This window comes from Protopterus annectens, chromosome 3.part0 (assembly GCF_019279795.1).
Source record: "Protopterus annectens isolate FY-2018-M chromosome 3.part0, PAN1.0, whole genome shotgun sequence".
Classification (NCBI taxonomy): domain Eukaryota; kingdom Metazoa; phylum Chordata; order Ceratodontiformes; family Protopteridae; genus Protopterus; species Protopterus annectens.
The window spans coordinates 1,596,548,757-1,596,576,163 of NC_056731.1; the positions used below are offsets into that span (position 1 = coordinate 1,596,548,757).

The 27,407-nt window shown below is 37.4% G+C and overlaps 1 protein-coding gene across 1 annotated transcript in view; it reads left to right on the forward strand.

The window, feature by feature from the left end:
• LAPTM4B (lysosomal protein transmembrane 4 beta) overlaps positions 1-27,407 on the forward strand; it is an 813,365-nt gene that overhangs the window by 275,219 nt on the left and 510,739 nt on the right. The window contains exon 2 of the mRNA XM_044065632.1: positions 3,882-3,993. Within this exon, the coding sequence (XP_043921567.1) occupies positions 3,882-3,993 (112 nt within the window). The remainder of the gene's footprint in view (positions 1-3,881; positions 3,994-27,407) is intronic.

Sequence of the window (27,407 nt, forward strand, 5' to 3'; positions counted from 1 at the left end):
GGCCTGTGATTCTTTTAGTGAGGTATTTCTGCGGCCTTTCCAGTTGTTGCAGATGTCTTGAGAGGTACATACCAAATGGGGCGTTGTATTCTATAATGGGTCTAATGAGGGATGAGTACAGTGGGACAATGACCTCCTTTTTTCTGGATGAAAAGCCCTTACTGATGAGGTGTGCCACATAGAAGGATTTCTTGACTGTTGTGGCAATGTGGTTATCGAAGGTGAGACCACTGTCCACCTGTGTCCCTAAGTCTCTTATCACACTTTTGGTGTTTAGTGTACTGCCACCTATGTGGTAATTCACAGGTAGATGTTTTTGCCCAAATGGGATTATTATACATTTCTTGGCATTGAGCTTGAGCCCATCGCTCTGGCATCAAGCATCCTCCTGGAACAATATAAACCTGGCTTCATGGGACAAGAACTTTGGATACAGTTCAGCAAAATGTTTAATATTGTAATATATTTCTTCCTCCAGCAGTCCATCAAAGCGAAACATCTTTAGCAAGACCAAAATCTGCAATTTCTAGATAGCCGTCAGTACCCAGTAGTATATTTTGCAACTTTATATCCCTCACCATAGTTTCTGACAATGGCTGTTGTCAAGGAAATTGCCAAGAGCACCACCAGGAACATACTCCAAAACAAAGAAAATATTGTTTACTGTTTGTTCGCTGGAAAAAAGTTCACCACAAAGGGATGCCCTGCTCTGCCAACAGCTTCTAAGACTTGTTTTTCAGTTATATACCTGCGAAGGGTGAGCTGGCATAAATGTTAGCCTTCTGTTAAGTAAACTGTTCTGCGATGCAGTAAGTTCAACAGAGGATAAATTAAAAACTAGCGTAATTAAAAACTAGCACTGATACCTCTTGAGGCGTGTTGACTCCAGAAATTTCTCCTCCTCTGACGATGTTTTCCTCCTCTTCCAGCCTTGACTAAAAAGACACCCTTCTCAGTTAGTTATTACTATATTTATTTTCAGGGCATCCTTTTCAGCTTGTATACATATAATCTCTGCAGCTATAAACCTTAAGCATACCACTTGCGAGATCCTTCTGTACCAGTAACAGGCAGCTATATCTGTGTTAATGAAGTCTTCTAAAGATCTTAGGCTGTCTCACAGCAAAATTTCAGCCATGAATGTTGACAAAGTAATTTACCCACATCCTGGCAGTAGAATGGATTCTGTGCAGCTCTACCTTATTTACTTCAATCAGTGTTGTCATTACAAGCCCATCAGACACGACTGCCAAAAGACTGGACATACCTGCCTATTCTGAGACCTATGTGTTGGAAAACCGTCTGCCCATGTGATCTACTCTTTCCTGGCTCCCAGGCTGAGTACTGCTATTCAGTCTAAGAAGTGGTCAGATGGCTTCTCTCCATTTATAGAGATTCCATGAAAATAATAAAATAATGGAGAGATACCGCTTCTTTCTTTGTTAGGTATATACTGAGCTTTATGTAAGAGTAGAGGAATTCTTAGAGACGGGGGTGGGTTGGAGTAGGGAAAAGCAAAGCATTGTTCTTTTTTCTGATAATTTTACAAAATGTAATGAATCCCTCCAGTTTTATTATCTTATGAGAATATTCTCATATATGATATAATTTTTTCGTGGTATAATGCTAACAAACCTTAACAACAATGAACTATTCATGCATTATCAAAAGAAGTCAGATGTCAGTTTCTATTTTAGATGGGAAACGGTACATAACCAATTTGCCAGTTAAATTATTGTTTAATCCATTTATGATGGTGTTTTCAAATATCTAGGAAGTTTTCAGAAATGGGTAAGTGTGGTATTTTTTTAGACATTACTTACCATGCCACTGGTTGAGTAGGTTCTGGCAGTCCAGATAGTACTGCTTCTATCCTTTTCATATGTTTTTTTTTCCAAACTACCTCTCTTTTATTCCCACCAAACTACTGTTTTCAGAGATCACAGTCTATCCCTGCTCTCAGTTGCTTCCCAAGAACTACCCAAAACCCAATGCTTCTTTCTTTACTTTTGCTCTCAAAGCAAAACAAGATTTTTTTCTGTTGGGTATTCCTGGCATAGGGTCTTAACTTATGCAGCAGTTCATTTGAATATCGGCATAGTTACAAATCAATACACTCTCTCCTTTTCTTCCTTTGTACTTTGATGTACTGGTGGGGGACTTCATTTGTTCCTGTAACTTGGGTGAGCTGATATGGAGATGTATTTGCTATTTTCTCATTTATCTATTTCTGTAGACATCAAACACTACTGAATGAATCTTCAGTGGTGCCAGATTTTTCCAGAGTCTGGGTCGTATTGCAGAAATAAATTGTACCTTTGGTAAGACTGTACTGAATTTGTAAATGTCAGAAGAGCAACTGTGATTATGACGGAATAACTGCAAATGCCTTTTTCAGATGAAGGCATATGTAATCATTCACAGACATTCACTTACACACTACAGAGACACCTATGGACAATTTGGAATACTATAGCAATAACCCATAGCGGGGTGTGGGTAATGCAGGATTTAACCACAGATGGTGTGGTTTAGTCATGAGGATGAAGCCCGAGTGACCAAACAAAGCCAACAATGGGAAAATCAGCATTATCCCCAAACATCCATGGGTTATTGCTATGATACAACGACATTATTTAAGAAAAAGTTACTTCTCTTAAATAATGTCCTTGTATAATGATGCCGTGGTGCTATTCCACATATTTTCCTCCGTATCGTGGGGCTTTTTAAACGTACTGCGCAAGTCTATGGGCTTATTTTTCCATGCTTATGCAGTACATCAGTGCTGTGGAAAGGAAACAATGGAGAAAGGAAGATCTCCATTGCTTTTTTTTGTTTGTTTTTAATTAAAAAAATTGAAATCTGGAGACTTCAAATGTATGAGAGAAAAGAGACAGAGAAAATGTAAGGATACTCAGGTACGTTTCTGTAGTTTTGCATGACGTACCTGATTATCCGTGTATTTTCTCTATCCAGTCTCTCTCATTCTTTTGAGGGCTCCAGATTTCTAAGTTTATTTTTGTTTTAATTAAAGAAAACTAGAATTTCCATAGCATATATTATTATGTTTAAATCTGTAATTTATTTAGAGTTGTATTATTTTTATTTTTTTATTATTTTAATTTTGTGGTTTAATAATTGTAATGTAACTTTTAGGAGCTTTGTCTCTTAAGAGGTGTGGTTTGAGTCATGTGATTTAATTGAGTTATTTAAGCAAGGTGCTTGAGTTTTTTATTCATTCTGAAGTTTTGTTCTAACCTTACGAAAGCGCTAAATCCTGTGTTCATTAAAGTGGACTTCTGGTTTAACTGCGGTTTATTGTTTCTGCTTATCACTGTTATTTGGTATCCATAACTGAAAGTTTCAGTCACTATGAAATGATATTTCTAATTCCAGTATTTGCAGTAGCTGCAACATTTAAAGAAGTAAAATAACTTAAAATGAAAAATGTTACCTTGTTTCTTTTAAATGAACTGTCCTTGACAGAGTTTTCATTATTCTATTCAGGAAGAATTGTAACTTGTGTAATTGCATCACTTATACATGCATCAAAGTAAAGTGCTAAATCCTGTGTTCATTAAAGTGGACTTCTGGTTTAACTGCGGTTTGGTGTTTCTGGTTATCAGTGTTATTTGGTATCCATAACTGAAAGTTTCAGTCAATGTAAAATGATATTTCTAATTCCAGTATTTGCAGTAGTTGCAACATTTAAACAAGTAAAATAACTTAAAATAAAAAAAAAAAATACCTTGTTTCTTTTAAGTGAACTGTCCTTGTCAGAGTTTTCATTATTCTATTCAGGAAGAAGTATAACTTGTTGTGTAATTGCATCACTTATACATGCATCAAAGCAAAGTCTGACTCTTTCATATTGTTTTCAGATCATCAACTCGGTGGTTCTGTTGATATTACTTAGTGCTCTCAATGATCCTGACCAGTACTGGCTTCCAAATTCAGATGTGGGAAATGACTTTGATTTTATGGATGATGCCAGTAAGTGCACAACATGTTTGTTTAAATTTTTTAAGGAAGCAAATGTATTTATGGTAGTTAACCTTTATAACATTATCATTCTGATTTATATTAAACTACTGAATCTGTAAAAATGTAGTAATATTCTCTGCATGTCTTTTCATGCTTCAGTTTTAACAGCAAGGTTATAGGCAGACATATGCCAAGAACACATGATGTATAACGGATAAAAAACAAAACAACAACTAAAAAAATGGATTAGTTAGCATAATGGGTTAATGTTCTTGCCTTCTGTGTAAAAGGTACAAGGTTCAACCCCAACCTTTCACTTGTCTGGCAGCTGGTGCAGAGGGTTAAGCTGTACTTCCTGTTTGTACAGGATTTTATTCTGTCAGGACTCCTTTACCTACTGTGTGACCTTGAGTAAGTCACTAAACCAGACAGTAGTTTGGATCAACTAGAATGTGAGCTAGGCTCCTCAATGGTTATGTGGACTGCAAACCTTGTAGCTACCTATGTATCTATTTTGTGCAACGAAGTGCTAGAATTTAAATAAAAAAAAAACTTCATTGCTATGGTTTTATTTTTATTAAGCTATATAGTTTGTTAAATTACATTTTTCAGAATGTTAGGTTGTTAAATCTTTATCATTTATTTGTTTGCTTATTTATTTATTCCTAAGCTTGTCATTGCTGGAGTATTTCCTTTGCAGTATTGAAAAGGCAACCCATCAAGAAACAGACAATACAAAGCATGGCATAGAGAGAAGGCTACACTTGTAGGAGGGGGCTACATTTTGGTATTTGGTATGCAAGTTGATATCCAGTTCCACATAGTCCTGGCAACGCCTACTAGAGACAACAGTATCATGTTGAACTGTTGATGGTACTATCTGCCAGTACCCTGAAAAATCACATGTCAGTGTCAGGTATCAGAGTGCAATATATCCTACCTGTAATTTACTAACTGAAATTATGACATGAATGAACAAAATGACTGGCGTAGAGCTGAGATACTCACTGCAGTGTGTGTGTGTCAGTGAAAACAGGCCATGCAGTCCAGAGGGCTCGTTCCAAGAATACTGTTTAATTACACAGTCATACCACGAGAATTTGTAAACATCTTTAATCACAATTTTATTTAATGGTCTCATAAAGAGTAATGCATATTTTGTTTCGGTTGGCTTCATTCCAGCAGCTCCTCTAGAGCATCCGAGGAAAGCAGCTTTTCCTAATTTCTCTTCTAAGCTGACCATCCTTGAGGGATCTTGTAAGATATAATGAACATTTTGTCATGAATATAAAAGAGTGATTAAGACACTGCAAAAAGAAATGTGTCCAAATTTATTGTGCCTTATGAGAAGTAAGCTCCCTCTCACATCCTCAGTGAGGAGCTACGCATCTCCCACAGCAATTTCTACCTATTGCAGTCACCTCTGTGGCCTTTACTGCATGAGAAAAGACCAATACAAGCTCCTGTATAAAAATATGTATTTGGATTTTTCCTTATTTCAGTCATTTTGGAATAGGAAATTTACATTTCTGAGACACTGTCTTTACACTTCTCTGCTATAAGCACATCTGCTTTAGAAAAAGAAATGCTCCTATGTTGAAGATCTTTACATTGTTTTTGGTGTTATAATTATGGCAGAATATGAAGAGAAGGGAATATAAATTGGAGATGATGGCGAGAGAGAAAATAATTCAAATAGAAATCAACTTTAAAAATGTATGTCTTATACCAGCAATTCACATATTTCTCCTTACATCTAGGAACATGTTTCATATTATAACAAACAGAAAATAACATATATATTCTAAAGCACAAGCACCAACAGATGATCCTAGCTTTATTACTTAAATAAAGTTTAAGTTATAAAGGAGCATTGTGAAAATGAGGTTCTTCATTAGATGTCAGGAAAACCATTTGCAATACAAAACAATATCGTTAGTTGAGCTACAAAAGTTTCCATTGCTCCATTTTTTTCTTTTTTTAAATTTATTAAACAAAAAAAAGGTTTTGGACACTTTATACCAAAGGAAAAAAGTCTGGGCAACTGGACCTTTTTCCTTTGGTATATTGTGGGATTTATAATGGGCACGCTGGCCAATCAGCGTGCACGTTTTGGAATATTAATGGGGGGGTCATTCTATAATAATTATTATTTATATTCATATCTTCTCTGGATAAGTAACAGCAGGTATGAATACATATACCACATAATACCTTTTTAAATACTGTAACTCCATACAGTATCCTTAAATGTTAGATATTCCATACACAGTTTTCATTAGTATGTCGACTTCTCAATGGAAGAAGTAAATAGCAGATTAAGTAGTTACTCAAAGGCATTATCTCAGCACATTTAAGGTCTTGCTTTCTGTTTTGATTAATAATTGCTTTGTGTTAAATGGAATGACAGGTATTTTTTTTTATGTTTAACATGTTGCTGAGGAAAGTATGTAGACAAATAATAAAAGAACTGGTACCCCGGGAATGGTAAGGCTGGATACTACAGCTGTTTTAGTAATCAGGGTAACGTCTAGTCCCACATACTTAGTTTAAGTGTAGATGCTTCAAATATGTATCATTTTAATGAGCCAGAAATAGATCTTTTGGCATATTTTAATTTGTTTAGCATGAAAAGTTGTTTGAGGATCCTTAAACTTATGACATGCTCAGACAACACCAGTGTTATAGTAAATGGCAATGCTAGAGGGCCGCGTGCTTGTTGAATTGCAGATTTTCTTTTCTTGCTGTTTAGGTAGCTTGCAGAACAATATAAGATAATGACTGGTGTGCTCATACTTTTGGAAATATTTACAGATAACTAGGTCACAAGAACAGTCAATATTCTATGTGACATATGTCACAAGCAGAAAGAGACAAATGGAGTTAACTGTTAGTTGTATGCTGTCACTGTGTCGGGTAACAGCCATTCTACAGTTCACCAAGACATAAAAGCAGTTATTCTACTCCAAAAAAAAAAAAAAAAAAAAAAAAAAAAGTGAATTTTGCAATAAACAGACTCAAATGAGAACATGCTGGTATGTCTAGTTTCCCAGTGTCAGTTAGAGACCAATGGAAAATAACTAATACTGGGGTTGGTAAATGTGTCTTGAATGACTAGTTTGATCAGTATACATTATTTAAAAGTAATATATTTCCTTGGCTTGTGTGATGAAGAGCAGTTTGTGTACTTTTTATACTGCATGGCTAATACAGCTATATCACGGAAGGAAATGAGGAAAAAGAAAAATGCACTGAGTTACTGTCAGAATTTTCTACTTATAAAATCCTAATTCCCACTGTTTGTCCTCAGCAGGATAAAACAAAACACTAGCAAGCAATACTTAATCCAAAACAAAGTTTATAGAGCACTTTTGCCCCAAAAATACAGGACATCTTCAGAGTGAAACATGCTGCAATATCCACCATTTTTAAATTCTAAGTTATCTTGTGATCTTAATTTAAGCCATGTGATATAAAATGGGTCTAATTTTAGCCATTGAATGACATTTGCATTGAACAGCTAAATATCAATCCCTATCCATTGAAAGTTCATTCAGCGAACATTCATTTTTTTGACAGAGAAAGTAACTATTTGGCCAACACTTTTGCGTCTCATACACTGCAGTATTTCAAACTTACCCAGGTGGAAGAATTTGCCCCACACACCCCCCACACCCTCCTAGCTATATATACCAACTCTGAGACTGTACTACAGTGGGGAAAAGGGCAGATAATGCCCAGCAGATGTGCTAGGTTTCTAGACAGACAGGAGTTTTTGGATACAGGATTGCAATAACTGACTGTGTAGAATGTTTTTTTTAGTGCTGGACAGGCAGATGGATGCTGGATAATTTTATAGGTGTTAGGAAGTTGTGTATATGTTAGTTGATGTGGCAGTTCTAACTAATTTAGGCTTTTCAGTGCTATACAGTGGTGGGTTCAGAAACGGGTATGTGCTGCAAATTTAGCAACTTTGTTATAACATTGTTCTAGTTTTAATTTTTGTGAAGCCTGGAGGTTAGTAACGATGGGAGGGCCATAAAGAAGAGTGGAGAGGAGATAAGGAGTGCAAGTGTAGATTTAGTTGGATCGGTCAGAAGGTTTTTGGCTCTGTAAAGCAGCCATAGTGTTTGATGCGTTTTTTTATGCAATTTTGTATATGTACATTGAATGTAAGATTATCATCCACTATCACCCCTAATAGTTTGCTAGGGGAAGTGACTTCAATGGCTGTGTTATCAAGAGAGAGGACTTCTCAAATCTCTTAGTAATGCCAAACAGACATCTGGGATGCTTGCCTTACATTTCAAACCTAGTTTAAAGCTTGTGGCACCTCTCTTATTACAAACAGCAAGTAGGGTAACAACTGGTCCAATGTCTTATCATCTCCAGCAAAGCTCTCCTTAAAGCCCTCAGTCTGCAGATGGTATAATGACATCCTTAAAGCACCAGTACACCAGATGTGAATGGGTAGACCTCAGTCTGCAGATGGTATAATGACATCCTTAAAGCACCAGTACACCAGATGTGAATGGGTAGACCTCAGTCTGCAGATGGTATAATGACATCCTTAAAGCACCAGTACACCAGATGTGAATGGGTAGACCTCAGTCTGCAGATGGTATAATGACATCCTTAAAGCACCAGTACACCAGATGTGAATGGGTAGTCCTCAGACTGCAGATGGTATAATGACATCCTTAAAGCACCAGTACACCAGATGTGAATGGGTAGACCTCAGTCTGCAGATGGTATAATGACATCCTTAAAGCACCAGTACAACAGATGTGAATGGGTAGACCTCAGTCTGCAGATGGTACAATGACATCCTTAAAGCACCAGTACACCAGATGTGAATGGGTAGACCTCAGTCTGCAGATGGTATAATGACATCCTTAAAGCACCAGTACACCAGATGTGAATGGGTAGACCTCAGTCTGCAGATGGTATAATGACATCCTTAAAGCACCAGTACACCAGATGTGAATGGGTAGACCTCAGTCTGCAGATGGTATAATGACATCCTTAAAGCACCAGTACACCAGATGTGAATGGGTAGACCTCAGTCTGCAGATGGTATAATGACATCCTTAAAGCACCAGTACACCAGATGTGAATGGGTGGACCTCAGTCTGCAGATGGTATAATGACATCCTTAAAGCACCAGTACACCAGATGTGAATGGGTAGACCTCAGTCTGCAGATGGTATAATGACATCCTTAAAGCACCAGTACACCAGATGTGAATGGGTAGACCTCAGTCTGCAGATGGTATAATGACATCCTTAAAGCACCAGTACACCAGATGTGAATGGGTAGACCTCAGTCTGCAGATGGCATAATGACATCCTTAAAGCACCAGTACACCAGATGTGAATGGGTAGACCTCAGTATGCAGATGGTATAATGACATCCTTAAAGCACCAGTACACCAGATGTGAATGGGTAGAAAAATTATGTCCATATATGCTGGAGATTTTGGTTGTCACTAACATGGCTTATTAAGGCTATAATTTACATAAGGTACAGTTTTCCAAGATTTTGTTTGCCACTAGCATGACTTATTAAGGCTAATTACATAAGGCACTGCTTTCAAAAGTTTTTTTTGCTTGTTACAGAAACTTGGCTTTTTCATGTGATTTATTTATCTGTATGTGTACTCAGAGGTCAAACTGGGCTTAACTGGGGCCATTTGTTTTGTTGGAGCTTTTCTCCCCAGACCTCCACTGAAAATGGACATATATCCAGTTGGCCTTGCCCGGTCAACAAATGTAAAATAAAAAAAAATAAAAATGTAATACCCTTGACATAAAGGGAGTGCTTTAGTGAGTAAGTATCTCTATAGGAAAAGTCATTCTAGAGAATAACAGTGCCCATTCTCTGGCAATAGCCTTAACATTAGTTTTGCATCATGGTACAGCTGCTGGACATTTTGTTGCATAGTTCATTATTACTTTTATACACTGATATCCGTTGCTAGATTTTACTATTGGCTCTGCAATGTGCATAGCAGTATGTTCAAATGGAACCTATATAATAGGCATTGAAATCAATATATAGGATGGGGTGCAGTTTCTGAAATTCTAGACAAAAAGCAAGACAAGAAGCATATAGAAGAACCACTTCTGTTACATAACTAGCCTATCAAGTTGCTTACTTTAAGGATGTGCAATAACCAAGTGCAATACTAAGGTAGCTCATCTACACACTGAAGGTCTGTTAAGTGCAATATACAAACTGTGCAAAAATTCAATCTAATCATAGATATGCTGCTATTGTTTCAATTTTACTTTGACAATATTACCGTTATATTGTTCCTTGTCTTCCTTGTCTCCCATTCTGGGATGGGTGTGAGTCATTGCTGTCCTACTTTATACTTACTAACTTCTACTGTGATATTTTATTAATTTTTCTCTGTCTATATGTGCAACTGTTTCCTGCATTGAGAATGAAGCATTGTAATTTCATTCAACTACATTGCTGTGTAGTTCTGAATGACAATAAAGTTTTCTTTGACTTTGACTGACATAGATTTTCTATTTCTTTCATTATGCTTGGCCAATAAAATCTAACTAAAATCTTTGTCCACCAAAAGATGACCCCTAATAAGTGACTATTTGCTAACCTAGGATCATAGGGTCATAAGTACTTAGTAGTCTGTTGATCTGTCAGGATCTTTAGAAGCCAAACCGTACATTTTGATGAAGTTTTTAGCTCTGGATAGAATGTTTATATGTGTCCCCTATCCATAAGAGACAAGGGTGCTAAACAATGGATGAATTCATGTTTTCTCATCCATTCATCCAAATTATATTTGAACAGAGTAAGAGAAGTTCTTTGTTTTATGTGAAGAGGAATACAATTATAAAGAAATGGTATTTTTAATGATACTTATCTATCCCTTCAACATATTCAGTTTATGCTGCAGAAGAGATTATGATCTCTTGCAGTGACCTTTATTCCACCATTGAACTTGCGGTTGTGCAATAGATCAACAATGATAGGGTCTTTTGAGGCTTTGTATGCTAAGTAGAGATCATGCCTCAGTAGCCTGTATGATACAGTGAAGAGGGACAAGGCTTTGAGATGGTCAGTGTAGTTTTTATGATTTAGACCCTTGAGATTCTTGATAAGGAAGCATCGAGATCATTCAGATTGTGTTAGGTGTTTGGACAGGTACATACCGAAGGGGGCATTATTCACAATGATCATCCTATTAAGTGCTGAATACAGTGGAATGATCACATCCCTGGACCTGTATGCCATACCTTGCCAATAAGCAGCACAAAGAAAAAGGACTTTCTTATAAGAGTGGATACATGGTGATTGAAGGACAAGTTAATTTGAAGGGGTGTGCTGTCGAGGTGATAGCTATAGGAGATGTCATAGTTGCCAAAGGATACCATTATATTTTTTTGGCATTTAGTTTTAGTTCATGCTAATGACACCAGCTATTTGTTTGGGAAAGGCCTTCTTCGAGAATCTTGGTGTCCCCTGGAGAGTTTATGATAGCGCACCATTTACAGTTGTCTGGAGACTTGATCAATCCCAAACCCTTATCATTAAAATAAGTAAATGCCAAAGAGGAGGGGCTCAAGGGCTCAACCCTGGGGTTCACCACTTGTAATAGGAGTCAACCCTGGGATCCACTACTAGTAACAGGTTATTTGGAAGAGGTAGAGTTGTCTCCCCTAATTTCCTGGGTTTTGTTTGTGAGACAGTTTGCTATCCATTGAGTTATATACGATTAACATTTATCTGAGACAGTTTATCAACAATACTGAAGTATGGGATGGTTTCAAATGCCTTTATGAGGCCTAGATATGCAGTCTGTGTACTGATTTTCTATCATGCATTGTTTAAGTAACTATCTTGAGGAAGTTAACCAGGTAAGGCAGGCAGGACCTACCCTTGACAAAACCCAACTGACCTGGGTCAAGTGTTTGTAGGTTACCTTTGTGCTTATTTATTAATTGCATAATGATCCTCTCCATAGCCTTACAGAAGAAACTGGTCAGACTTATGGGTCTATAATTGCTCTGGTCTGTTGATGCCCCACCTTTGTGTAGGGGATGACTGTTGCTGTCCTCCATTCATGTGGCACAAAACCTGCTTGAAGACTGGTACTGAATAACCTCTGCAGAGGGTTTGACAGGTCCTCTTTCAGGTTGGTCAGTAAGCAGTCTCATATGTTATCTGACTGCAGAGAGGTGGTGTTCTTGGCCTACGAAAGTGATTTGAGGACTTGTCCTTTGGAGATTTGAAGGGTAATGTACATGCGGGTATGTGATCTGGAAATCTGAGGAGGGAGAGGAGGGTGAAGTTAAAGCTAAATGTGTCCACTAGTTGACTGGCTATGTCCTCAGTGCCTGAATTTGTGATATTTACTTTTAGATCTGTGCAGTGCTTGGCATCTTAGATATAGAGGGTTCTAACATGGTTAGATAGCCTCATGGTTGTCTTTTGCCTGGGTGGCTATTTTACCTCATATCTAGCTTTGTTCAATGTGATCTAGGACCAGAGTTCATTGTTAAATTTAGCAAGAGCTAATATGCTAATATTGCATATAAAGAGGTTTTTTTCCTTGTATTTTATAGCCTGTTTATACACCTGGTATAAAATTTCATCTCTGCATTTGCTTACTTTATTTAAGACATCCTCTTTTAACTCAAAGTAAAGGTATGACGTAATTGGGACATCCTGTGCATTACCTTTCCATACAGCCTTGGTTATATTCTCTCATGATCTACTTGAAGTCTTTTTTTTAAGCTTTTGTGTCTTACCTATAAAGCTAATAATTCATGGTTATTTTCTTCATTATCTTGTCATGAGGTGGAAGATAGAGCTTTCTCTCCCCAAAACACTGATACTACAGCTTCTTCTATGCCATCCTCTACAAATAGTAGTACTGGACATACATTTTATTTTGCTTTAACTTTTCCACTGTCTGAACAAGCCTGTAGACAAATACATTTTTCTTTAACTTTATGTATTCCTTTGACAGAAATGGGCTCAGAACAAACCTCAAAACTTATTTGCTTAACAATTCTGGACAAAGCCACAATAATGTTGGGGGAGTTAAGGCCCACAATTCAGGACATTCTTTTTAAATATTACTTTAGTTCACTTAAAAATAATAGAACATGTTTTGCATCAACATGCATTTTCTTAATAATAAGAAGCATGGGACACTAATGCTTGGCATTATTAATTGACTGTAATCCTTTGTAATTTACCAGAAAGTCAAACAATTGTATGAGGGACAGTCCAAAAATATGATACAAAATCAGGGACATCCTGCAAAATTAGAGACAGTTGAGAGACAGTTGAGAGCCATGGTTCAGAACTCAATATTTTCCTACTTGTATCACTTTTAATACTTACTATTATTATTGTTTTTTTTTGTGCATTTGTTTTGTTTTAGGGTCCTTATTTAAGTGTTCTTCTATTTTCTTCTCTTGTTTTTTGTGCTAACACTTTTCTATGTCTCTGTGCATACATCTGCCTTGTGCTGATTTTTACTTCAGAATTTTCTGTCTGTTCACCTTCAGTTCCTATACTGACATCTCTCACAGTATTGGGATTCTGTTATTTCATCATTGGGTCACTGTTCTGTTAAAACACAGGATATTTTTGCATCTAACCACAAACAAATTCTAGCTATTTTGAAACATCTATGCTAACTTATTTCTCCTAGTTTGAATTCTGGATCTCTATAATAGTGTTACTATCTTGTTCTTCTCCCATTTTATACTGAATATTATGTGTCCAGCTTGCCTTACTACTTTCTTATTAGACAAATCAGCCTGTCATACATTGTATTTAGATGTTAAATCTTCCTACATTTTCAATAAAAAAAATATTTTTCTAGTACAACATCATGAGTCAAGAATCAGCTAGAGGATGCAGATTTTTTTTATAACTTAATGTCTACATGTGTGAGAGGATATTCCTTTCTATTACTATGAATGTGTAACATATCCAGTCTTTCTATTTTGCTATCTTTATGCTTATATACTAGGGACATGCTTCCAGAGTCTAACAGAGATTGAACCTCTCTCCTCAGTAAAAGTATAGTGCACTTTATTAACTTGGACATAACACAGGGACATAATGTTGACTCTGTTATTCTAGATGTAGTCTTATTCCATTCTATAGGAACAGTTTCATCTGTAGCAAATATATCAGTTCATATTTCTACTGCAAGCATTCTCTTCAGTAATAGTGGAATGGAATCTGCTTTGTGAGGCCTTCCTTTATGTCTGAAACAAGTTAACCACTGATTGTTAATTTTGTTTCAAAGAAGACTGCATATTTCTTAATGCTAAACCAAAAATGGAGATGTAGTGGACAAAAAAACCAGGAACACAATCAAAAGTTCGCTAGTGAGAGGATCCTGGGAGGAAAGCATGGAAATTGTTACCCAAAACTATGACACTATTTTAAAACATGATAATATTTACACTTTTAAAAATGATAAAATATTTAATTATATTGGCTTAGAAATTAATGTTGAACATTTCATTTTATTTTCAAAAGGTTTTAAATATATTCCCTCAAGGAAAGCAAATATTTCTAGAGCCATAGTTGATTTGAAACTTTTTATTAGGAAAAAGAATTTGGCTTTCTTTTTTTGTAATGAATCAAGGGACAGGCAACTTCATACACCTTTGAGGAAGAAAAGCACCTTCAATCCACCACTCCAACCTCAGCTTAAAAACTTGGAGAATATTATGGAAAGGGAAATCAGGAAAGAAGTCAATAACCACAGAGTTTATCCCAATCTTTCAAAAGAAGAAAATAATGTATTAGATTATCTTAAACGTGATAAAACTGTGCGAATTATGCAACCAGATAAGGGGGGTGATACAGTTTTGATGGATAGTATTGTGTATGAATCTAAAATGAAAGAATTGTTGAGTGATACTAACAAATATTTAAGGGCTTCTATTAATGAGGTGAATATAGCCAATTCAAGAATTTATGTAATGCTTAATGATTTGTTATTGGAGGGTTCAATTAACATAGATATCTTTTTTTTTAACCAACAGGAATCCTAGGGTTTCCTCAGTATTTGGGATTCCAAAGGCCCACAAGGACCATTTGGACCCACCTCTTCAATTAACAGTGTCATCAGAAGGCTCTATTACAGCCCCTTTAGCAAAATTCATGGATGTCAAATTAAAATAATTATCTCTAAAAGGTCCAGATGTGCTTAAGGATTCTTGGGATTTTCCTCAGACAAGTAAAACCTAGTCTTTACAGAGAGGAGATGCTATTTGTCACCCTAGATATTGTGGACCTTTTTGGATCCATTCCCTGTGATACAGGCTTACAATGGTTGGAGGATTCTATGAGAGAAAATGGTCACCTCAACCATAACGATTTTACTAATTGCCTGTTAGTAATGGAAATAATACTCAAGAACAATTACATGTACTATGAATGTGAGTTTTACAAGCAGAATAAAGGGGTGGCAATGGGGGCTAAATGTGCACCGACCTATGCTAACACATTTTGACTTGGTGGGAGACTAAATTTGTTTTTACCAGTGAATTTAGTAGTTGTTAGTCCTTATACAAGCGTTTTTTGGACAATATTTGTACTTTTGGACAGGCAGTATGAATAGATTTCTAACTTTTTTCACCTATTTAAAAAGTACTACTAATTTCTTGGACTTTACTTACAATATTGACTACCAGGAATTAACCTACTTAGAGGTTTCTCTTTCTAAGAGGAATTGTAATTTTTCTTCCAAGGTACATAGAAAAAGTACCTTTTCAAATTCCTACCTTCATTATGCTAGTGAACATCCATCTTTACAAAAGAGAAACCTAATAAAAGGTCAGTTAGTTAGGATCAGTTGTATGACATCCCTCAACAAGGATTTCAAGATAGAACATTGTTTTGTTGGTGACATGTTCAAGGAAAGGGGATATCCCAATTGTTTAATTCATGAAGTCACCTCAAAAGTTTTTGAAGGTAGAAAGAACAGATTTGCTCCAATACTTGGAAAGGACCAACCTATGCTCATCCCTTCAGATATTACTAATAATACAGATTTTTCCATGGATTGGGATGATGCTTATACCATGGACTTTACAGGTGATACGGGGATTATTAGGTGCGTTATTAATAAGGAATGGGAAATATTTAAGGAATTTTCAGATATGGACATTTTATTTAAACAATCTTTAAAATTTACATATAGGAAGGATAGAAATATCAAGAATTTATTTGAGTTTGGGTGTGGGCATGTTTCACAAGGTAATCACAGAAAGGTAGGCACTTTCAAATGTGGTGTTCCCAGTGCCCCTACATATACAATGGATCTTTTATAGAAATTGTTAGTAGGGACTGAAACATTAAGAGTAACTGCTTTTCAAATTGTAATACTATCGGTTTGGTTTACTTGGCCCAATGTAAGCAATGCAATTCATTATACATAGGCAAGATGGAAAGAAAATTAAAGATGAGAATTTATGAGCATCTTTATGAAATTAGGAAAGAAAACATAAATAATGCCCTGTTCTGTCATAAAGAAGTGTGCCCACAAGCATCATTTTTATTTTTTGTATTAGAAGTTGTGCCTAAAGAAATTAGACGGGGCATGTGGGAGACCAAACTCGAATATTGAGAGCTTTATTGGCAGATAGTACTGGATGCCACAAGAAATCCAGGCCTGAATGACATGCTTTCCATCCATTCTTCCAGTTCTTAACTTAAGAGCTGCTAAACTTTAATTTTGCCATATGGTGATTTAGATGTTAGTATAAAACATTTTTCAAACTACTATCATCTTCCCAATTATTCGTATATTTTTTAATTTATTAATTTAATTGTTTTAAATTGTCAATCAAGTCAATATATGTTAAATACATAAAATGTAGTTTTACTACAATAACCCTTTTTTATATGCACTTTTTTATATTAACTTTATATATATATATATATATATATATATATATATATATATATATGATTTTATATATATATATATATATATATATATATATATATATATATATATATAAAAAATGTGTGTATGTGATTTGCTATATGACCACTAGATGGTAGCAAAATACTTATGAATCCACAGTCATTTATGCAATCATTTATTATTCATTCAGTTGTTTTTAAATGTTTCAAGTACTTATTATAAATCAAGTATATAAATTGTGGTTTTATTGTAACAATTTAAAAGTCAGTATTTATATTATTTATTTATATACAAGTTATTTTAAAGGACTTATTTAATTTTGAATATTTAAAGTTTTTTTTAAATCTTGGTTATGCATTTTGATTGGTTTTAAGTTAATTATTTTTAGACAGAGACTGGTCCTAGATTCTCAGCCATACATAAAAGCTTGTACCGTTTAGCCTGGGGTATCTGCATCTGATGAAGATTGTACGAAAACGTACTATTACTTGTTATAGCGTTAATGTGTTTTGTGTTACAAGTTTCAATTTTGGTTGTCATGATACAATAAATTGTATATCCTTATTTCGGACTCGGACCCTCATTTGGATCTCACTAGCAAACTTTTGATTGTGTTCCATAGTTATTAATGCTACTTTACACTTACAAACAGGCAATTTAAGCAGTGTGTCATTTGACTGAATGTTCTACTAAAGTTGCTTGGGATCATTTTACAACATTCAGTTTCTCATATTGCTATGTAATACTCTTTTAATTTGGTCCCTTGTTCGAATTTCTAATATTTTAATTTTACTATTGGAGTTAGTTTCTAATCAAAGCTTTAAGATATTTTAAGTCATACATCTGAACGTGTACCCGTTTATCAACATTAACATTCCAGTTGTAACATTTTATACCATACACTTCAGAAGTCATCCCAGCCCTATCCATCAGTTCTGCTTTTAAAATTTTCATTGTCAATGTATTTAGATCCTTCCATGTCTATGTTGTTTTTTTAATTTTTCCCTTGAGAACTCAAAGGAAAGTGCTTTGGCCCATTCGTATGAGTCCCAGTTTTCTTGTGTGGCATATGTTTCAAAAGCCATGAAATATGGCTCTTGGATGTCCTGCAAGGTTTTCTGATGGTCGGTACAGTTCTGTAGGTAGGAATTACATTGGGTAGATCTAATTGCTGTTGCAGTTGCACCAGTTTCCAATCAGTCATGTAATGGATTCCACTAAGGTTTTTAGTAATTTCTTCATCGACATAGGGAAAAAAAGAAGCACAACAGAAAACACAACTTTTGCCATTTCGTAACTACACCAGAAGCAGCAGCAAATGTCTCTGTTCTCAACCTTTACAGGCAAAATGTAGCTCAAAGAAACCATGCACTTGGAAACAGATGGATAGTGAGTACATCTTGGTAGGTCACTAAACAAACTGCTCATTCCCACATTCAGTACAAGTGCAAGTCTTAAATGATACCAGAGGCAGACTTTTAGAAGAACACAATCTTATTTATAGAACCACAATGAATTTAATACAAACATATAACCTACTTGACTTTCAGAAATAAATCTTTTGGAAATGAAGTTTAAAATCTAAAGAGGCACATTTTTATATTCAATTACTTTTGCTGGTCTTTCACTTCCAGTGTTTGGGGAACTAACTCAAAAAACCTCTGTGAAAAACTTCACCAGTCTAAAAACTCATGGCTTACAGGAAAAACAAAACTAGCAGTGTCCCCTGTTGAAGTACCACATTCTGCAAAAGAATATAGTAGTGGAAAGATCCTTTGCAGTATCACACAACAGAAACGTGGTTAAAAATTGAAAGTAGGACTCTCAAAGCTACTTCTTGTCTGAAGGCATCTCTTTATTTGTAAATACTATTTTACAGGCAGATGAGTTCTCAGTGTCAGGCTCAGATAATGTGTTAAAGCTTGTAACAATATACACTTATTTCAGTTGTTCAGAGACAGGGTGTTCTTCAAGATATGGCCACTCTTGGGGGGATTGCCATCGGTGGGGGATGAATCACCACTGTTTGGCGGTCTAGAACACTGCCTTATCAAACAGGTTTTATGTGTTTCCAAAGACTTAACAGCTATGTTTCAATTGCATCTAATGAAAGATAACAAGTCTACTCAAAAAATCTTAAACATAAGTGTAACAAACTGTGGTTGAAAAGTAAAATCAAGTCATTTAAAACAATTGTGCCTTAATATATTACTTTCTACACTATAGCTATTTTTCTTTATTATAATACCAATCTAAGTATTGCATAGACATGGCTACTGCCTTCCACCAAATTACATTTCTAGCTTAAACCATTATAAACTGACAAAATAAAAAGGAATAAAAACTGCTGGGTATGTTGACCTATCAAATAAATACAAAGACAGAGAGTCTCAACTTTCTGGAGCTGATTATGTGGCCCTTTGGTGTACCTTCATTAGATCTCCGGGGGGGGGGGTCTACATTCATCTGCTGATTCCTATAGCCGATAGTTCCAGTGTTAAATGGGTTCATTTAAAATGGGTTAGATATTGCTAACAATCCAGGGTTGATTTAGTGCCTTGTGGATGACGTGGAGCTCACTTGGAAGTTATTTAGCCAAATAAGAGATATCCCTGTTTAGGCTATTGGGGTTATATCTTTAATCTTTTTTCTTTCTTCTTTAAAAAAAAAAACTGATCCAGGTTACTGAGAAATATGAATATATATATATATATATATATATATATATATATATATATATATATATATATATATATATACACATACACACACATATACATACACACACACACACATACATACATGTATATATATATATATATATATATATATATATATATATATATATATATATATATATATACATACATACATACATACACACACACACACACACACACACACACACACACACACACACACACACACACACACACACACTGGTCATTCTCTCAAGTTCAGTAAAAATTGTGGTGGTCCACTTTCCTAAAGTTCAGTATGCAGTTAACAGAAAATGAGGTATTCAAGTCTGGTGGTTTTCCTGCTGTCAGTTGAATTTGCCATTCTAATTTCTTCTTTTCTAGTCTGTCATTTCTATTGCTGTCCAGGGCTTCATAATGGACCCTTTCAATGACATGAAAAGTGAAGGTGTTGTGTATAACATTTTCCTTAGCATACTTGGCCAAGGACTTGATAGGGGTCTCTTGACGTATGTCGGTGCAGTCATGTGTTATTCTGTCTTTAACTTATTGATAGCTTTTCCCACATAAAAAGCTGGAAAAAACTTGTATTGTACTCTGTAGACAACTGTGTCAGAGTTGCAGTTACTGTAGCTTGTGCTCTGAAATTTCTTCTGGTTGTTGGGACAAAATAAAACATTCTGGCTGCTCATAAATTTGCAATAGTTGCAGAATGGTGAGCTGCATTGATAGCTGCTTTTCCGAAGTTTCAGGTGCTGTACTGGTGTTTTTCTTTCTACATAGTATTTTATGCTCTTGTTTTTATGGATAGTAAAGACTGGTTTTGAGGACAGGATCTTATTCAGAGTTTTGTTCCCGTTAATAATGCACAGGTTGTTCTCGATTGCTCTCTTGATGTCATTAAAATGAATAGAAGCCCTGCCCAGGGAACTGAATCTGCCAAAACTTTTGTTTAACAACAACTATTTTAATTTCATAGGTAAATATTTTAAACAAACCACAGGGATTGCAATGGGAGCAGCCATGATCCACAACTTGGGTAACACCACACTGGGAAAATGGGAAGAGGAATATGTGTACAACTTCCCTTTTACCAACAGATGGCCTTTTACCTCCACTTTATTGAGGATATCTTTATTATTTGGAATGGGGGCCTGGATCTTCCTGAGTGATTTCTGGAACACATCAAAAATTCCAGGAGTTTTCCTCCACTTTACCACCACCCACAGCCTCCATACAGTTACTTTTTCGGATACCCAGATTAGTAAAAATATGGAGACAGGATTACTCACTGATGACTTGCACTGAAAACCCACTTGGGTCATCTTGCTACTCTACTAGCAGTATGCATCCATTGACAACAAATATTTCTGTGTTGCAGTAGCACTTAATCAAAAAGACTTTTTTGTCTGATGTTTCGGTGGTATTAAAAATAAAGCACAATGAAAACTATCCCTGGGATTCAGAAACACCTAATGCACTGCGCAATCCTGTTCACAGCAGTACTGTGCAGTGCACTAGGGTCAAGAGATTCAGAGACTACTGCAGCACTATAGTGGTATGAAGGAAGAATCGTCTGCACACAGGACAGCAATCTTGCTGACAAAGCCCACATGTGGATGTGGTAGGAGTGACTAATATTATCTAACCGTGTGAACTTTCCTCGAAATATTGCTGTCATCTAAACAGTGAGATACAGCAATTCAAAGAAAATCTTTTCTGCACTATTTGGGGAATGAAGCAGAAAAAGTGTACTCCATCTTTTGAAGGTTTGGGGTTGGACATGCCACAGGAGGTACATACTGTGAAGCCATGTGTGTGTGTGTGTGTGTGTGTGTGTGTGTGTGTGTGTGTGTGTGTGTGTGTGTGTGTGTTCTTGTATGTCTATGTGTCTCTGTTTCTGCCTGTGTCTGTGTGGGGCATGATTGTTGCAGTCTGGGTGTCTGTTCATGAGGATGACTGGGTGTCAGTATTTGTGTGCATATGTGTGTGTGTGTGTGTGTGTGTGTGTGTGTGTGTGTGTGTGTGTGTGTGTGTGTGTGTGTGTGTGTGTGTGTGTGTGTGTGTGTACATGTGTGTTTGAAGGTGCCTGTGCAATTGTGTTGCTTAAGCTAGTAGAGTGAACACTAAGGGAGTTAGGCTTAATCATGCTACTACTCAATTCATAGACATGATAATGAGCTCATCAAAGGCATTATCATTATCATGTCTCTGAATCACAGTATTGTTATTGCTCTACATTATCATGTCTCTGAATCACAGTATTGTTATTGATCTACATGGGCAATGTGATGTTACCCAGACAACACTGGCAGTGATATTTTTGTGAATCCATATGAGGACCAAATGGAGCAACACTTCTTACAGCTGCAGCAATTTCCAGTTTTCCAGCTTCTCTAGACCTCTTTCATTCCTAGGTTCAAATTATTTGTTGCCACTGTACTGTTGTATCTTTACTTGACCATAAAAGAATATATATTTTTTGTTTTTTTCTGATAGTTGCATTAGAAAATGCAAGGCAGGAAACTATGTCTGTACTACGTTGTGCTTATTGAATATGTTGTGCCAGCAGCATATTGTCTGTAAACCTTAGAAGAAGGCTGAACTTGTACATTTCATACAGATATGTCACATCTTCCACACAGAAGTAACAGAAAAAGCTATCAGTGTCAGGTGTGTAGTTATAGTTGCATTAATGTAGTCTTCTGTAACAGCTGATGCATGTGTGTGATCATTAAATGCTTACTGTGCATCTGCTACCAGAAATGGACAGAAAGCATTCTAAAGAAAGATGGTCATGAATTTACTTCCAACCATAAGATGTCCACTTATAAGCATAAGCGTATTTACCTGAGTGACATATCTGTTTACGTGTGACACATGTATAATCATATCAAAGTGTCGCTGGGAAAGGTTGCAAGATCCAGGAATGCATAATTATTTATGCAAACATAAAAATAGACAAGAAGAGCTTCTGAGGAGGACTTCTACCATGGTCATACAATACTAGTGACAGGAAACAGTTCCCCAATTAGTCCTCAATAATCTCATGCAATCTCTCTCTCTCTTTTTTTTTTTGCTGTCATTAGAGCAATTAGGTGATTCTTAATTTTATTAAGATTACACTCACAGAGGACATATGGGGAAGCCATGAAAATATATATTTTGCAGTGCATTTTATTGTAAAATAGCTCTTCTACCTACTTTAACTATTTGCTTAATATGCAGGGTAATAGCTTTTTAACTGCACAGAATTTGGTGTGGAATTTTCATTTTAATGACCCTTTTGTGAAACTGTTGTGTTTCACTGCACAGCACAAGTTGTAAATGTCATCATAGATTCATAGGTTTGGTGAACAAGTTCAAGGCCTATTGGCCATCGTGGAGCTTGAAGACAGAGAACCTTTGTTGACATTTCTGTGTGTCAATATAGTCATCTAATTCCTTCCTGAATTATGAATTGGTGGTCTGAGTTGAATTAAGAGGGGACATTTGTTTTACAGCCATCTTTGAGATATGATGCTGTCAGGTTTCGCAGTTTTGACAATATTAATTTTACTAGGGCTCAGTGTCCTCTTGTGTTATTCTACTGTAACAAGGTGATAAGATTTAGAGAAGATAGAAAGCTGCTGTAGTCTTTGCCTGTTAGTCAAAGCTTGAAGTGTTTCAGTTCTATTTGTTTGGAACATTTTGTACTTTCTTCAGCTATACCACATGGCATATGAGCAAAGTGTAGAACAGGATACAGTATTCTATAATCTGTCTGATAAGGGTTGTATAAACTGGGATAGTTACCTCCCTAATATGGCTGTCAACCACATGGATGGTCAGGAGGACAACTTCATATGCTTTGTGCATGGTACAACAATATGCATATCTAAGGAAAGGGCATTGTCTACAAGGACTTAATGATTTTTCCCATTTTGTCAACTTTTAGATTTTGCCTGTTAGTAGTGAATAAAGTTGGTGGTGGCTGGGGGCTGCCAAATACCAGAATGCTGCATTTTTGACATTGAAGGTGAGGTCATTTCTATCACAACTTTCATGTGGATTGGTATGTTGTTTGAAGATGATGATGTCAGGTTAAAGACAAGACAATTCTCCCAGGTCTTTAGTCATCTGCATATTTAGTGAACTAGACACTGGAGTCAGTTCTAACATATGAGTGAAAAGATGCCAAATAGGACTGACCCCAGGACAGAGCCTTAAGAGACTCCAGTGATGAAACATGATGGTGAGAATAGGATTCTGTCCATTCCTATACAGTGTGTATGACCATATAGCCATTTGTGAATCCAAGTTATTATGATTTAATTTTACTTCAGAGTTCTGAGTTTATGTAGGCTTCTGCCAGATTGAGGTAAGTTGCATATACAGATTCATAGGTTCATAGGTTCATAGGTTTATACTAGGCTATCTGCCCTAAGGCATTTATAAGCCTAGCCCAAATTTTTGTGGCTTACGCCACCCCTTATATGAAAAAATACTGTGCCCATTAGTTTGTTGTGCCTCTGTCCAGCAGTGACACAGAGATGATTCCAGGGGTAAACCTACGATCTCCCATCCACAGGTCTAGATTTCTCTTGAACAGAGTCAGCGAGGTGCTCTGCCTCACATGGACCGGGATTTTATTCCACAGCATAGGGAGTCTCTGAGTGATAAATCTATCCCTCCAGCACGTCCTATTTATATCCGTGCTAAGGTTTAAGTCACTTGCTCTAGTGGTTTTGGTGGATTTGGATTTTTGAGGTGGAGCATGTCCATTAATTCGGGTTGGACATGGCCTTGTATGTCAGGCACATGTCACCTCTGAGCAGACGGTATGCGACTGAATAGAGCTGGAGTTTCTTCAATCTGGCAGCATATGACAGATTTTGGAGTCCCTTTATCCTTTTGGTGAGGAACTTTTGGGGTCTCTCCAATTGCTGCAGATGTCGGGTGAGATACATCCCGAATGGGGCATTGTACTCGATCATTGGTCTGATAAGTGAAGAGTACAGGGAACAATGACCTCACTAGATCTGGATGTGAATCCCTTCATGATCAGGTGGGCAATGTAGAAGGTCTTTCTAACCACTTTAGCAATGTGAGTGTCAAAGAAAGGCCACTGTCAACCTGGGTCCCCAGGTCCCTGATAACCTCTTCTGTGCTTAGTGGATTGCCACCTATATGGTAGCTTGGGGTTACCTTGTTTTTCCCGAAGGGTATGACTATACATTTTTGGCGTTTAACTTCAGGCCATGGCTCTGGCACCAGCTATCTGTTTCCGTGAGTCCCTTCTGAAGGATATCCGTGTCTGATGCACTTTCCACTATGGCCCAGTTTGCAGTCGTCTGCAAACTTTGTCAGCCAAAGTCCTCCTATGTTGGCCTGTACTTCTGAGAAGTAGATGCCAAACAATAGGGGCCAAGGACCGAGCCCTGTGGGACACCACTTGTGACCGGCTTGGAGTCTGACACAGCGCCAGCAACTCTAACCCTGTGGGTTCTGTCCTTAAGCCAGTTTGCAACCCATCTTGTGACATATGGGTTTACATTTAAGCTGGTAAGTTTTTCTACAATACCCGAGTGGGGTATTGTGTCGAAAGCCTTTGCAAGGTCAAGGTAGGCTGTATGGACTGCCTTTCCCTCATCAATGGCCTTGGTGACTGTTTCGAAGAAGTCGACCAAGTTCAAAAGGCATGATCTTCCCTTGACAAAGCCAAACTGGGTCGGGTCCAATGTCTGCAAGTCCCCTATATCTTTGTTTATGAGCTCCATTATGATCCTCTCCATAGCTTTGCAGACTAGACTTGTTAAGCTTATGGGGCGGTAATTACCAGGGTCCGTAGAGGTGCCGCCTTTGTGGAGTGGGACAACAGTTGCCGTACGCCACTCCTTGGGCATGTATCCTGTGGTAAGGCTGAGATTAAACAGCTGCCTTATGTGCGGGTTTAATTCCTCATTTAGCTCGTGTAGCACACAGCCGGGGACACCATCCGGTCCCATTGATGCTGTGTTTTTAGCTTTAGAGAGAGCAGCTTTCACCTGCGCATTTGAGATGTCCGGGAGGCTACACTCGGCTGGGATAGTTATCTCTCCTTTAGGGGGGGAGAGGGGGGTGCACTGAACCTGTCTGCCAGTATGTTGGCAATGTCTGTGGGTTCAGTGATTTTTGTATCATTTTGGACTAATTCTGAGCATATCTGGGAGTTTCCACCCAGGTTCCTAACATAGCTGAAAAAGGCCTTATGATTGTCCTTTGAATCCATGGCAATTTTTCTCTCAAAATTGGCCTTAGTTGATTTTATGAGTGCTCGTATTTTTTTACTAATAATGATCAGGGGTGACTTCCCTTTTATGCATTTTGTTCTATCATGTAATAGCTTTCTCCTCTTATTGTAAAGTTTGTTTATGGCTGGGGTCCACCAGACTGGACGTTTGCCCTTTGTGGAAAGAGTCTTGGTTTTATTTGGGATTGCCTGATCCATGCAGTCCTGGAGGTGTTCATAGAAGGCATTTGTAAGGGCTTCCGCAGCTTGGGTTGTGGTTTCCACTGGCTCAGGGGCCTTGAAGGATACCACACCAGTCTTGAGTAGTGTGAAGTTTGCTTTAGAGAAGTTCTTCACTATGGTCTTTTTTGTTGGGGGTGGGGCGGGGATGTGGATTTCCAGTGAGATTAGTTTATGATCAGATCTCACCAATGAGGGATATACTTCCGGTGTGGAGCATTTTGTCCCCATGTTTGTGACAATGAGATCTAGTATATTTTCTCCTCTCGTGGCAACAGTGACTAGCTGTTCCATGGCATTTGAATTTATGAACTCCAGGAACCGTTGGGCTAGAAAGTTAGGGCTTGAGTAATGTTCCCAGTCTATATTCGGGTAGTTGAAGTCACCCAATATGATGGTGTTTGGAGATACATTTATACCCTCCAGTGTCTTCAGGAAGGCTGTGTGGGGTTCCTGAGTTTCAGAGGGTGGCCTGTAGCATGCTACAATTTGTAGAGCAGTTTTGCCTATGGTTAGTTGCACCTGGATGGTTTCCGAAGCTTCGTGCGTTGCCACCAACCTGGAGGTGTGGGTATCCTTTATGAATATGGATACATCCCTCCTTTTGTGGTGTGGTCCGGGTTTTGGGGCGGAACGCATGATTTGACGTAAAACCTAATAGTGGGGCCCTGCTCTGAGGAGCCTTGAACTAGGTTTCATTTAGAGCACAGACATCGATGTTCTCCATGCTGAGAAGGGCCTCGAGTGCATTTTGAGATTTAGACTTCTGGCATTGAGCAGCATTACCCTCAGTTTCTTCCCATTTTTGTTTTCTAGGGTGGTAGGTTTAGAATTTGAGCCTTGCCTAAAAAGGCACTATGGGGTGGCAAGAGCCTTAGCCAATATCCGGAATCCCAGGGTGACAGGTGCAAGCCGTCCCTTAAGCAGCGTGGCTTGTCAAGCATGTCATCCCAGGCAGACAGACACTGGATCCCCTTTGAATGACACCAGACATTAAGCCAATTGTTAAAGCTGATCATCTTGTCTCTATATTGTGGCATCATTCTTGGTGAAGGAAGGATACTGCTCAGGGTTAGGGTCATACCTGCCTGGGCTACATAATCAGAGAGCTCCTCTATGTCTCTTTTCATGTAGTCCAGGGAGGTATGTCTCAGGTCGTTCACACCAGCATGGACAATGACTGTGTCATATTTGTACTTGCCGTGGAGTGACCCGAAGTGCTTGTGTTATGTGGCGGATTCTAGCGCCCGATAGGCAGCTTACTGTGACCCTCTCCTTGTTCAGCCTGGTGAGT